Raw genomic sequence first — 15,269 nt, forward strand, 5'->3', positions numbered from 1 at the left:
TGAAGTTACCTATAATATTCATATCAAGAACTTTAAACCAGAAGCAGATTTTTTTTCATTGAGCTTTGAACATTGGTTGAACATGGTTAGAATTAGTTAATGATCTAGCTATAGAATGATTTTGGTACTGTAAATTTTGAGATCCTCTCCAAAAAAATTGGTTTCTTAAGGCTGGTTTAATTATTATAAGAGATATAAGTCAACTGTTTATTCCAAATTGCCTTCTCTTATTTTCTTTTTATTAGAAATCTAAAACTTAGAGAAAATTTTTAATTGTGTTTTCTGACATTATTTGATATATATTTTAGCAGTTAAGTACAGCTGATTAACCTAAATTAAGTGCTCTGTCCCCCTGCCTCTCCAAAATTTATATAAATTCTAATGAAGTAACAAATTCTATAGTCTGACAATTTTGAAGTATTTTCCTGGTAACTTTACCTTTATTGTGTGTGAGCAGCCTATATGGTATCTAAAGTCTGTTTATTGTGGGAGAAACTTTTAATGATACCTTGGCATATTTTTCTTTCTTGTTAATTTGAGAATTTCTGATATATTTTCATTTAGAAAAATCTCTGGTTTAAGAAACCTAGAATGTTTACTTAATTTTATTATGATTTATGCATCCATCTTATGGTTTCCTAGCTAGCAAGATGCTAATTCTTTAAATGGTCAGACATTTACTATTTTCTGGCCCTTAACTACCACAAGCAATCATATTTGATGCCCCTTAATTAGAGCACCTTTTTTTCTTTCCAGGTTCTTTTTCCACCTCAGCAATCGAGACAATACATTTGCTTACCATGCTGCTCTCCTAAGTGTTCTTTTGCATGTAAATTAATCTTGATTCAGTTTACACTGTCATGCTGAGTGGTACAAATTGCCTATAACAATAAAACAGCATGAGTTAAAAATAAAGGGGGGTGGGAAGGCAGATTGAATGTGTGCCTTACTTGATAGGATGTTACTTTGCTTTATGCCAATACATTAGCTGACGATAATGAATCTTCTGTTCTGAAAAGCATGGTTTAGTTGATTTTTTAAATTTTACTTCAATGGAGCAGTACCTTGTCTTTTATAGACCAAGTTAGACAAACCATTAATGACAAGAGTGTTAAGGTTAAATATGAAGCAATGCATTCACTTCTCTGAGTGCTATCCATCTTTCCATTTACAGGAGCTTGACAAAAGTACTGGCTTTGTACAACATTTCCTTTAATTACATGCTGCGGGAAACAGGCTTTTAACATAAACATAGTTGCATTCATTTATTCAGCAGTTGCTCTTCAATAGAGCTTAATGGAGAAGGTTTAAATCCTAAATGAGTACACACATCTCTCAGCAGTGTTATGTCAGCAGCCACTGTGCTTTACTTAAAAGCAGTGTTTGACTGCTTGTGTAGTTTTTAAAGCTTTTGCCTAATATTGAAGTTAAACAGTCTAAGACAGAACATAGTGTCCCCGAATTTGAAAAGTGGTTAGTAAAATCTGCTCTTTGTTAAAAGCTTAGATAAGTCGTTTTACAGTGTTGGGCTTTCGAAATTTTGTGCTGCTAATCCTAGGGGTTTTTTTAAATTTCAGGTCCCATTTGCAGTAAATAACTAAATTAAATACATAGCCCTGAAGGTTCAGAGCCTTTTGGAAACATAAAATCAAATTTAACCATTTTTATACATTTGGTAAACTACTGTGCACATATAAAATGTCTCAGAAGTTCTCATTTCTACTAGATACCATTAGATGTTGATGACTTTTATCACCAGTCCAGGTAGATGACATTTATTATAATTATTCTGGGTTTTTTAACCTCGCTACTAAATTTCAATTATTTGTTCCAAGGGTTTGGCATGTTACTGAATTTGTTCACTGAACATTTTTACATGAAATTTTTATATTAAAGGCATGTTCTATGTTAACTGTATGGTTTTTGTTCATGATTTTGCTTAACTTTTTTTTTTTTTTTCTTAAATATTTCTTTAAAATGTCTCTGGAATTTCCAGATTTTCTTGATTTTCCATTTACATTTTTTCCTTTGTTTCCATATGTTTTGCTTCAGAAATTTCGGTTGGAGTTTTCATAATTAACAGTATATTTCTGTTCACTAGGCAAATGCTATAATATTTAGGTATGAATATAATATAGCTACTTAGATACATGTGCATTTTTTAGAACCCCATAACTGTTCAGTGACTTTCAGTCATGGCTAAGATAACTTTGATCCGTCAGTTGAGGCCATTCATCAGGTAATGTTGCTAGTTATTTCAGCTCATTTTGATTTGTTCTTAGGCAACATTTCGCAAGAGAGATCTCTGAATGAAAACGAGAGGGAAAAAAACACGTAAAAGCATACATAGTTGATATAGTCCAAATGAGTATATTTTAAAGGGACTGAAATTGAATAGAATCTTTGTGAGTCTACATTTTTATTTTATAATATTGAAAATCCAATTTATTAAGAGTTATGTTCCACTGCATTTTTATGTGTTTCCTACATGGTAAGGATTTAAAAATTTTTATAACATTTGCAATTATTTTAATTCTATGATAATTATCTTGAAAATTATATTCTGGAATGGCATTTTTTTTTAAGTTTTTTAATTTTAGCTATGAATTTGAAATCGTTTTAATGTAATTTTCCTAAAGAGATGAGTAAAGAGAGCCTTCTTTTGCTCTTACAGGAATGCTAACAGGAATGAATGAAACATCTACTGTAATCATTGCTGCACCACAGAATTTCACTCCTTCGGTGATCCTTCAGAAGGTTGTAAATGTAGCCAATGTAGGTGTAGTCCCTTCTGGCCAAGATAATATACACAGGTAGGTTCACCAACATGTGATGTGGAGATAACTTGTATGTATATATATAATTTTCACTTCATAAATATATAATTTTCACTTCATATTTTTCCTTCAAAACAGTAACCCTGAAACCTGTATGTGCCCCCCCCCTTTGTTTCTAATGAGATATTTGATTGATTGGTTTGTGTTACGGCTCTCTTCCCTATTTATGCAATCCTTAGTACACTGGGATGTACTGTCCTGAAGGTCAGTGTACTTGTATTTTATAATAGCTTGGTGATTTGTAAAGGTACTATTTGTGAGCTGTGGTTAAGAATTTATTCTATTTCACCAGTCAGTGGATTTCCAGGAAGAACTGTTTTATAAAGCAGTGCAGTTGGACTTTTTTACTTGAAATGGAGGAAGTTTAGGTACCATACACAGAGTTGCTTTTCACAGCAGTCCCTTGAGACTGTTTCCAGTAATAAGGAGCTACTAGAAAACCAGCATAGGGCCAAATGCAGCTTCTATTTCTTAGACCAGATATATCTTCACCACGGAGCATTTAAGCATGAGATCCAAGTCATTTGTCCTTAAAGGTAGCAGAGAATGTGATTATTATGGTTGCCCTCTTTGTGATCTATGTGTGCCAGTAGCTTGAAATGAAAGTAAAGACAAAAATGATCCCCTTAAACGAACATGCGGTTATTACTTAGTCCTATGTGAGCTTAAAGGAATTCATTAATTCCACCTTTAATTCGTCTGCCACCCCATTGCCAGTAGCATACTTCTGCCTTTATCCATGTATTTGGAAAATGAATTTAAAATAAAAAAGAATGCCTTCAGACCTTTAAAAAATGTTTTTGAAAAAAAATTATTTTGGGTGGGTACCTGGCTGGCTCAGCTGATAGAGCATGGAGCTCTTGATCTCAGGATTGTAAGTTTGAACCCTACATTGGATGTAGAGATTACTTAAAAATAAAATCTTAAGTTTTTTTCAAGTTAATACAGGGGTAAGAGAAACCCCCTTATAAAGAGTGTTTTAGATTTATCTGAGATCGGAGTTTTAGATTTATCTCTGCCATTACTGGGCTTGGTAATTTGAGACAAGTTATAACTTCTTATGGGCTTTAAGATCTTCATCTCTTTAGGAAGGGGTGACAGGGAAAAGAGGGGGTATTGAAATGAAAGTCTGTCTTAATCTGTGGAAGAACATTGGTCTTGGCCTCAGAGGAGCGGAGTTCAAGTCTTGATCTGCCATTATTTGTAGTTGCCTAACATCATCTACTAATTGGGACAGAATGAAAACTGCATGTGCTAATAAAAAAACAAATTTACCCTATTTTGAGGAGATTTGTTTTATTTTAAGAGAAACATCCTTAGTTAAGTTGCAGTTTAAGAGGTCTGATGCTTCCATTTCCTAATTTCTAGCAGCCCTACCTATCTCATATAGGGTGATGATAAAATAATAAAATGGGTATTAGGTCATCATGCTGGTACCACCATGCAGATATAAGTTATCAGATACTGTTGTTCAATAGGGGAAAAAGTGAACAGAAGGCTTTTCAATGAAAATATTTTGGTTCTGAGTTTCCTCTTTTAATTGTTTTCTGCTTTAAATACTTCTTACTTTCCTGGGTGATTTTCTCTAGCAGAAATTCTTTGTTTTATTTATGGATACTTTGAATTATTGAAATTCCTACAACACTAAAATATCCTACACCAACTATAACTTTTAGCTTATACAGTCTGAAATTTTACCTGACGCATCTAGTATCCAGCAATACTTCAGTCCTGCTTTAATATATCCTTCTGTAATGTACAGAAAGGCATATAGTAACCCTTATTTATGGTGGAACTTCTGATTTATTTTTTGTTTTGTTTTATATGTGGGTTAACTTTTCTGAAAGCAATGCCAGCTTTCCATATTTTTGTTTCTTAGAAGAAAACAGCCAAATTATCTTCTCAAAACCAACTCAAAAGCTGCCTTCTTATTAGGAAATAGACTAAGAAAGACACTTAGCACAGTTGCACAATTTTTATTAGTCCATCATTTGCCTATAACTTGTCTTGGTGGTTTAGAACTTAATGTCTGTTCAAGTGATTAAATTATTGTCAGTTCTTAATTATCTGTACTAATTCAGGGGAGACACGCAACTAAGAACTGTTTATATTTGGCTTTGGAATGCAGAGATTGCCTCCAGACTTCATGTTTATGGTCCTCATACACATCTGCAATGTCTTGACACTTCTCTGATCCAGCTGTATGATTGGCTCTGTAACTTGGGGGAAGAGCCCAGGTTACTACTGAGTCAAAAGTGAGAAACATGCCTATCTATAATTAGGATTAGGTTGTGCTGTCTTAATGTGCCTCACAAGTCTCTTTAGATATAATTGAAAATGTTTGCATTTGCTCTCACAGTTAAAGTATGGCTGTGCTAATGTTCTAAATTTTAGAAAGCTTCTAGGTAATAAACACCTGGAATTACTTGCATTTTCCATACAGAAATTGTTAAAAATTATCAACCTGCATAGTAACAGTTTTTTGCCACTCTTTTATATTCAGTAACAAAACAAAAATGAACAATTGTTAGTAAAATCTGTACCAGTGCCTTTTTTAATGTCATTTAAAATGAAATGGTAATTACTTTTTATATTATAATAACAGAAATGAATACTTTATCCCTTCATTGAGTTGTATTCATGTTGTTAGGTATAGTGTTCGGTATCATATTATCCTCCAGAATTAATGAGTTTATATATCTAAACTTATGTTACTTAATGGCCAATAACAAAACTGAAATCCCTGTGAGCTTTTTGAATGACTCCTTTATTATTTTGTGACAGTTGCTTTTTAAGTTTATGAAGACTAGAACCAAAGCCATTCTTTTTTTTTTTTTAAGATTTTATTTATTTGATAGAGATCACAAGTAGGGAGAGAGGCAGAGAGAGGCAGAGAAAGGGAAGCAGGGAGCCTGATTCAGGGCTCAATCCCAGGACCCAGGGATCATGATCTGAGTCAAAGGCAGAGGCTTAAGCCACTGAGCCACTCAGGTGCCCCCAAAGCCATTCTTGTATTTATTAATGGTAATTGATTTCAGATTACTTAAAAAACAAAAACAAAACAAGTGTGAAAAGCATTTTGGATATTAGTATTTTAAGATGGGAAATTTCACTATGGTGTATTATTCTTGGCTGGCCTATGTTCTACTTAATTTTTCAGGATCTTTTATTTCTGAGAGGACTTTTCAATAAGCATCAGAGTATTCTTTCCGACCATTCTATGAGTAAAGTTTCCATTGTCTTGATTTTGGAATAATTTATTCCCACTGCTCTTAAAATTTAAATAGTTTTTACATTAAATGCCAAGTTAAAAAAAGAATTAATATAAGAATTATTTGAGAAAAGGGAATCTTCATTAATATGCAGAAGTGTGTAATTGCATAAAGTAGACATTTTAATTGAATACATAGCAGAAAATGGTTCCTACATTTCAACAGAGAATGGCCTCCATTAAGAAAAAGTCAATTAAAGGAGCACAAGTTTTATGGAATTCATTTTAAAAAACAGGAGCATTTCTTATGTTTTTAACTGCTTTACAAGATAAGTAGGAAACTGTGTATCTATTGTTGGATGATATGACATTTAGTTTTTATTTTCTAAATGAGCAGTAGTCTCAGAAAGCCAACCAGTAAACTATTGAGATACAACTTTATTTTCATTTCTCTGGTACTTGCTTGGTGATTGAAAAAGCTGCTCTTTGAGAACAAAACCATCCAATTGAGATCTACAGAGTTATGATCATTATGGCAACCTGCTATTTTCTAGATTACAGTTACCACATGATAAGGGGTAATACAGAAAGGAGAATTTAAATAAAGTCATCAAAAAAGCATTTATTAACCATGGAGCTGAACATCTTCATGTCCTGTGTTAGATATTCATATTAAAACATGTGAGATTCTATGCATTGTAAAAGTCTTAAAGCGTATTATTTAAGACAGGACTAATAATATATAAATAAAGTATATACAAAGGGCAGAGTGAACAATAGTAAACCTGTAGATGAATGGACTGCAAAGAGAAAATATTAATATTCAGTATGTTTAGGGGAAGAGAATTAGAGAGACTAGCAATGGGAATCTTAGGTACATTCAGAACCAGGAAAAATTTCCTGTGTTCCTCTGAGATAGAAATCAAGTAAGGGTTTATGACTGATGTTTGTATTGAACAATGTAGAAACCGTGGTACATTTTCTTTTATTACATTGCTTGTCCTCTCATAAAGGTACTAATATATAGTGAGCAAAAAGAAGGAAGCTAAAAATCTGTAGTTCCAAAATCTTTAAGGCTTTTCTGTACAAAAGAAACCTGTGGAGGTTGTGTAAAACTGGGACCTACACCGGAGGGCCCAGAAGTCTGCATTGTAGCCAGTGGTCTAAACAGTTCTAAGGCCAGTAATGTTCCAGAGTTTACAGTTTGAGAGTGCCTCATATTGTCAAGAGTTAATGACAGCTACATGACACATGTTAAAGTGTATTTTTCCTATTTTTGCATTTCCTTTTTATAGATTAAGAGATGCTAATGGAGGAGATGTTCGATTCTTGGTTGTTTCTTATCACCATGCCGTTGTGCTCCAGCAACGGTATATTGTTAATTATATTAGTGTATTGTAGTCCTGTCTGTGAAACAGTCTGAGACCGCAAGTAGAAGTTTGTCTTTCAGCAGTCCCAACCATTACACATTTTAACCCAGTTTCTGGAATTTTGACATTCAGTAACAGTGGTGTTGTTAAAAAGAGTTGTCATACTACCTACTCATCTTGCCCTTTCATGAACAGCAAACTGACCCTATGAGGGGAAAATGTGATAATTTGAGTGAAAATGAAAAACCTTGTCTCTGCCGTGATTCTGTTTTAGCTCTTATTAGCTTATTCAATAAGGCCCAAGACAATTTTGGTGTTTTTTTTTTTTTTAAGATTTTATTTATTTGACAGAGACACACAGCAAGAGAGGGAACACAAGCAGGGGCAGTGGGAGAGGGAGAAGCAGGCTTCCCACTGAGCAGAGAGCCCCACATGGGGCTCTATCCCAGGACACTGGGATCACCACCTGAGCAGAAGGCAGATGCTTAACAACTGAGCCACCGAGGCACCCCCCAAAACAGTTTTTATTATTAACTTGTATTCAATACTTGCAGTCCTTTCCCCACCCCATGTATCTTAATCTGTGTTTGGATCTTGTTTACTGTATCAGTTCTTGAATTTGCAAATTTTGAATACGTGCAACTTATGAATAATTACAGTCTTCAGAGAATGAACATTGTTTTACCTATTGTTACTTAGGTCCTTAAGTATTAGGAAAATCTGGTACTGTGGCTAGAATACTGTATCCATAGCAACCTGGCAGTCAACTTTTTAATTTGCCAGCATACCTAAACACAGTTTATTTGTTTCAGGTTTAAAATCAATAATCTTTTTATTTAATTGAAGTACATGTAAAGAACGACTTGTTTCATTTCTAGGCCTTCAGCTCATCCAGTGAATCACTGATATGATATACATGTTTAATGGTTATTTATAGGAGAAATACTGGTATATACTACCGTTTCCATCATAAGATGTCTATGCTGTGCAAGTCCATTCGATATTTTTTGAAGGCTTGTGACAGGTTTTCTTGGTGCTAGGGTTACAAACATGAATGGCATAGGTACTTCTTGTTGGGGTCTTTGATATTTGCCTTTCTTCTGTTCTTAGGTTGCTCAGCCTTTGGGCTATTGTTTTTGTTTGTTGTTTTATTTATTTTTCCCTTGTAACTGTGAAATATTTAAATACCAGGTAATTCTGAAAAACCGTAATAGAAACAAGTGTCTTGGTGCCCTAATTTTATAAGCCCTGATACTATAGTAACCATACATCAGCGGTCTTAAATTTTTTTTTTTATAAACAGTTGTTAGTATAAAGATATCAGGCTTTGGTCTTTTGTCCTGTGTAACAAATTTGGGATCTCAAAGGGGGCCAAAGATTCGTGGAACCTCTTTAGAAATCAGGTCTTTCTCAGGTTGGATATTGTCCACTAGAGGGCAGCACTGCTTTTTTATCTGCTGCTTTGATCTCTGCAAGCTCTGTGAGCAGCATTTCATTGAAAAACAAATGTGGACCTCAGCTAATTTTTACATGGAAAGCATATTTTGATATTTCAGAAATCACCAAAACTACACAGCTGATTTTTCTTTAAAGCATTCTTTATTTAAGTTTTCTTTAATTCCACCATTTGTGAGGTAATACTCTGTAATACAACAGTTTTACTGATAGGAATATATATAACTGTTTTCATGTGGAAATGAAAGAGAGGTATTCTTGATGATTTTCTTTCCGGTTTGATAATTTTATAAGGAATCAAAGAGAATGGGGTAAGAATTTATGTGTTTTACTATTTGCCCATCCCATCCCACCCCCACCAAATAGACAAACCAAAAATGCTTTGGAATAACTGGAATATTTCATGTCTTCTTTGAGAAAGCACACTTAGAGATATATTTAGCTTTCCTGTATAAAGAAAGAGGATGCATCATTGACAAGATAGTATGGAGAATCATTTTTTTATACCATGTTTAAAGACTAGAACAGAATACAGAGAATCCTAAGTTATGATGGTAGCTCTTTTTTTTTTTTTTAACTCTTTTCATCAGATTGTCAAAGGAAGATACTATAATATTGCTGGCTAATTTTTTTTAATTATAGGAAAAAATACATTGCTTTGGATAAATTCCCTAAACTTGAATCACATGTAATTTTTTCCCTCAGTATTAATTCTCTTAGGTAATGGGCTAAACCTTAAAATACAATCTTATAGTCAACAAAATGGAATTTTTTTTTACAACTTACAAGTTCCCTGTTTAAAATGTTCTGTATTAACTCAACATAATAAGGACTTATCATTTTAAATTTTTTGGAAAACAATGCTCCAAATCATCAGGCTTTAGTATTTGATGTTAGGATGCTTATTCAAGCCAGTATTTCTTATATATAATGATTGTGTGACTTCATTACACATTTGTCAACTTTGAACTAATTATTTTTATACAGCTAGGGCAGGGCACTGCATCTTGTGATCGTCTTTCTTACTAATAGGATTCTGTCTGCTTCAGCAGGCAGTAATTGAAGGCTTCATGTACAGAGTAGGGGGGAAAAAAGTTTTAGCCTGAGTGGGCCATTGTCACAGCTTCTGGTAACCAGTAAAACAGAAAACACGAGAAAATTGAACTCAGAATAGGAAAATCAGAAACCAGGAAGACTGCCCAAGAGAAGAAAAAGCATGTCTTAGAGCTGTTGCATTAAATGTAGCAAATACGATTCTATTTAAAAATTTTTATGTTGTGAATACCCTGGAGATTGATGCTGTCTCTCAGATAAATACTTTTTAATTCATGTTGTCCTGTTAACATTGAAGTTGTTCAAACAATTGAGTTGTAGGATTTCTTTTCCTTCTGATAAAAACATTTATGGTCTATAGCCAGCTTCTCCATAAATCTAATAAAAAGTATGGTTTAAGTGCATGAGGGAATAAGGCCATGTATTATAGATAATAAATTTATACAAATTTGTTGTTGTTATCTGAGCTTTTTTCATAATTCTGTCAGTAGTTAAGACAAATTAACTTTTTAGAAAAGTGGTATCTTCATTTAGGTTTGGCAAGCAGCTTATTTTGTCTTTTTCTTTAATCCTAAGAATTCTTACAAAATTCAAAGATTAAATGTCAATTGCTAGAGATAATAGACAAAAAGACATGTAATGGAATGAAATACAGATATATCTAAACAGTTTTACCTTCTCAATTGGTGATTACAAACAGCGAGTGCTTGGTGGTGGAATGAAAATGAAAAATAATGAAAAATACCTAGATGGTATCCTTTTAATAACTTGGAGCCCATCATACATAGGCAATACATCTTTAACTGTCATCCTCTTATTTGTTCTCATTTGTGGTGGTACTGGTGTTCGAGGTTGGTTGGCCTCCCAGAAGTCTCTCCCTGTGTTACAGCTCCATTCAGGAAGGTTTTATGTTTTTCATTGCTGGTGTGTCTTTTGAGGGAATGGGAGGTGGGGGATATTTAAAATTTTTAAAATCTTTAAGGTCAGAAATTAAGAAGTTGTTATGACAAAGCACCAGGTCAAGCTGCTTTAAATTCCATAATGGTGCAAATTCAGGTACGCAGTTTTGAAGGGAAAAATCTTCCCTCTTCAAGTTTTGGAACAATAATAGATTATATGCATATTAGGTAAATAAGAAAACCTTAATTTATCAGTGCATTTTGCATATTTGAGAATGTGTATAATCCAGAATCAGAATACTTGGGTTCAAATTCCTGCTCAGCCATTCACTAGCTATGTGCCCATGAGCAGATTTCTCAACTTCTCTGGGCCTCAGTTCCCTCATCTATACTGTGATTCGCCTCGCAGAATCAAACGAGTGCCCGCTACACAAAGCACTTAATAAATGGGCAGCTGTGGTTATAAGTACGGTAATCCAAAAACTTCACATGCCTTCTGAAAAAGTTTGGTCACAGTGTTCTTCTTCATTTGAGGTCAAGTACAGAGGTTCTGATGTCAGCCATTGAATTTAGCATAGAAGTGTTGGACCAAGGCTGTCTTTATAATCAATGTTTCTTATGTCTGAAAGCTAGCTGTGTGTTGTTTATTAACTGGTACTCTTTCCCTAACTGTCTTTCAGTGGATTTTTAAAACATAGCCTGTTCAGGCATTAAATGATTAAGAAATTTTGGGTGGTGGCTTTGCTTTTCATGGACCACAACAAACCAGTTGTACTCATGCTGTGTTCCAATTAAATACATCCTTTTTGAACTGTGAAATGAGAATGTCAGAACATCTGATCTTCTAGTCTTCTGCTTTAAAACATTGCTTCCACCATTTGTGCCCACTAGAACAGAGACCTAGTTAAAAGGCAATAGCTTTTTCACCACCTAACAGATTTTATTGCTAGGACAATTTGTTTAGCATGTTACCACTGTAGTGTAAGCAAAGACCTCTTTTCTTTCAGACCTCAGTTCTTACAGTATTGAGAGCTTTGTGGTAATAGGATTTCAAAAACATGTACAGGAGACTAATTTTAATCTCTGTAAACATACGTCAAAATTGACGTTTGTCTCTGCTGAATTTATATTATTGTACCATCGACTCTAAGTTTTTAGTGGAAAAGAGATAAAATGTGCCTTGGGGCTGTACAACCCTGAAATTCAAGTGCTTTTGTGTCCCTATTCAGACATAATCTCCTTCTCTGCAGTCCCAAGGCACAAGTGTTAAGTAAATAAAGGGACTAATAAGACTATTGTTTACATAATTATAACCCTGTCAGACATAGGGACCTCTGTTGAAATATGTGTTAAATGAGGATTTGATGATGACCAGATCTGTGGGGGGAAAAGTTACATAAATGAGTAGGACAGCAGAGCCACCTAGTATCATTTAGTTTAACAGACAAGGTTTAACAGAAATACAGAAACAGGATTCTTCTATGAACCAGAAGAACCTCAAAAATGTGGACAAAAGAAATGCATAAACTTGTAAGGGGTATTAGGAAAGAGGGACCTTTGAGGGCTGGTGATTTTTGTGTTTTCTAAAAGATGGAATTAGGTACGCAGTTCCTTATGTCTTATGTGGACATCTGAAGAGCACACAGATGTGTATAGTATGAGAGCTTTAGAAAATCTCTTTAAAAACACTGGTATGATTTCTCTTTTTAAACTGGTCACTTACACTTCCTTCTCTCAAGTAGAAAAACTGCTCTGTCAGACTCCTTCCCAGTCTTCAGTGTGTTTGGAGAGAGCAGCTTTCCATGATTGCAGAAAACACAAGAATAAATGACTAGGAAGACTTCTAACATATTTTACGAACAACCCACCAGCTTACATTTTAAGATACAACCTAAAAGTGTTGATAATATTTTCAATTATGTAAAATTAGTGTATAAGTTTTGCTTTTGAGTTATTATTCTGATTATTGTTGGGAAACTGATTTTCATGATTCTGTTTAGGTCAAAAATGGCTTGTTAGGTTTTGAAATAAAAAGACTCGAATGTGTTATAAGATCTTGATGTCATTTTTTTAAAACTCAAAAAAGAAATTACTTTTCATTTAAAGAGAATCTGTTTCCTGCTTAAGTGGCTAATATTTTAATTAAGTTGGGAGTGAAGTTTTTCTGAGTGTCTCCTGATAAACTCCCTCTTTTATGTTGATGGTAATTAAACAGATCCCTGAGGACACCGCAGGCTCTGCGCAGGGCCCATGCTAATTGTCAGACATGAGACACTGACCAGTTGGTTTGCTCTTGAATAGTCCGCAGCGTGCTGTCAGCGCAGCAGTTTTATTTTTATGTATTGTGAGCTGTTGTCAGGGCTAACTGGGTGCCATTGTGGCTGAAGATGTTGCGCAAATTGAGGCAGATGGCTCAGATTCAGACACGTGTCATACAGAAAGGGGAAAGGGGATTGGCCCTGCAAAGTGGGGTCACAGCAGGTCACAGACCTGCTCTACACTTGTTAGTGTTTTCAAAAGCTCATGTGCGGCAACTTTGTTTTTCTCCAGTCATCCCTGCAATCAAACCCCCTCCCCACCCCCAAATGCGTGGAACATGCTCCATGTGGAAAATGGAGGCCTAGGAGGGTACCGTCCTCTTCCTTCACGTCTCTGGGGCTCAACTGTGCGTGCAGAATGAATTAGCAGGATTGACAGAAGTTCATTGTGCCTCCAACGGCTTTTCAGTCAATTGCAGTGCTTAAAAGGCTAGTTTTGCTTTTAATTCCATGTAATTAGTAGATTCTTCATGTCTTGGAATTTAGTAATGGAGCCTTAGACCTCAAGTTTCCTCTATTCTAAAGCAAAAAGAAGTATCTAACGTCCTGAACATTTAAAAAAAAATCTAAAAAGAGGGGCTGTGGTGTTATACCTGGCTGTCATGTGATTTTGTTACATATCATCATCAACATTAGAGATTGAATTTGAATATTTTAACATGCATGCGTGAATTTTTGAAATGATATGAGTTTTATAATGTCCATAAAATTACCTAACTTCTTGCATAATCATTTTCACATACGAGGAATTAAAATTTCAAGCTCGTAGCTTTTCTTAATATGTTAAAAATAAAAATACAGTGGTTTATTTTAAATGGCCCTATGCATGGTAAAATATTAAATATCAAATGAATGACTCCCAAATACATATTAATGGAGAATTATTCACCTATATCTGTTATCCAAACTAATAAGTAAAATAGACTTCCTCTTCTTGTTCTGTTCCAAGAGTGCACTAAAATTACCTACCTGTGGTAAGCATGGTGCTGGGCAGTTTATTGATTTTTCAGAAGAATGCTTGGCTTTGGGTTTTTGGCAGTAGGGAACCTGTAAGAAATTACTGAGAAAAAAAATATTTTAAACCTATTTGAATCTGTGCTGTCTCCTTTCCCCTACCGCCCTCCCATGATAAAAGTCCTCTCTTTTTTTTTCCTTCAGGTTTGCAGCTAAAACTGTGCACAGTGGGTCGTTGATGCTCGTCACAGTGGAGCTGAAGGAAGGCTCTACAGCCCAGCTTATCATCAACACTGAGAGAACCGTGATCGGTTCTGTTCTGCTGCGGGAGCTGAAGCCTGTCCTGTCCCAGGGGTAACCTGCTTACATCTGGACTTCAGAATCTGGCACAGAACAAAAGTGCCTGGCATCCACTACTGCTGCCTTTCATTTATAATAATAGCCCTTCCATCTGGCAGCGGGGGAAGAATACACTCTTGACATTCTTGTCTCCTGCTTTAGAATGCTAGTGTGTATCTATCATGTATGCAATACTTTCCCTTTTTTCGCTTTGCTAACCAAAGAACATATATTTTACTGTCAGTTTTCTCAACTCTTGAATCCATGTGGCATTTTCTCTGTCCGGCTACTTCTTCTGGCCTTCTCCTCGTCCTTCTCTTTTTTCACAACAATGGACAGGAATTGAGTATTTTAAGTTCATTGGAAATCACCCTCCCTCCCGGTGTAAACAAAAATTAGCCTAGAAATAGTCTAAACGGCCTCTCAGCTTGATATCTGAAAATTGGGGTAGCATACTTTTTAGAATTAAATACAAAAACAACAAGATCTCTGCAAAATTTTGTTCTATGAATTTCCTGGTATTTTAATTGGTTATTGACAACGCTTGTCATGAAATCATCTCTGAATAATAAACTAGCATATGAATAACATGTGTCTTTGCATTTTTAATAAGAAACTGTGTGTAATCCCAAAGTTCATAAACTGATATTTCTTTATTTTAAAGTAAATGGTTTGAGTGTTATATTCTGCAAAGAAGAAATCAGTGGGGGTTAGTTAGTAAAAGAAAAACCATTTTCAAACTCAGGTAGATTTTCTAATTGTGTTACAGAGTAGTTAACTCCAAGAAAAAAAATGTTGGTATATTTAATAACAACAACAAAAATCATGATGTT

At 34.7% G+C, this 15,269-nt stretch overlaps 1 protein-coding gene across 4 annotated transcripts in view; it reads left to right on the plus strand.

The window, feature by feature from the left end:
• Nucleotides 1-15,024, plus strand: part of AP3B1 (adaptor related protein complex 3 subunit beta 1) — a 344,581-nt gene extending 329,557 nt beyond the window's left edge. For all 4 annotated transcript variants that reach the window (XM_082724772.1, XM_082724770.1, XM_082724771.1 and 1 more), the window contains 2 exons: nucleotides 2,675-2,813; nucleotides 14,302-15,024. In XM_082724772.1, coding sequence (XP_082580898.1) covers nucleotides 2,675-2,813; nucleotides 14,302-14,455 — 293 coding nt within the window. In that variant the 3' untranslated portion in view covers nucleotides 14,456-15,024. The remainder of the gene's footprint in view (nucleotides 1-2,674; nucleotides 2,814-14,301) is intronic.
• Nucleotides 15,025-15,269: the final 245 nt, after the last annotated feature.

Source organism: Mustela nivalis (assembly GCF_964662115.1).
Source record: "Mustela nivalis genome assembly, chromosome: 3".
In the NCBI taxonomy this organism is placed as follows: Eukaryota; Metazoa; Chordata; class Mammalia; order Carnivora; family Mustelidae; genus Mustela; species Mustela nivalis.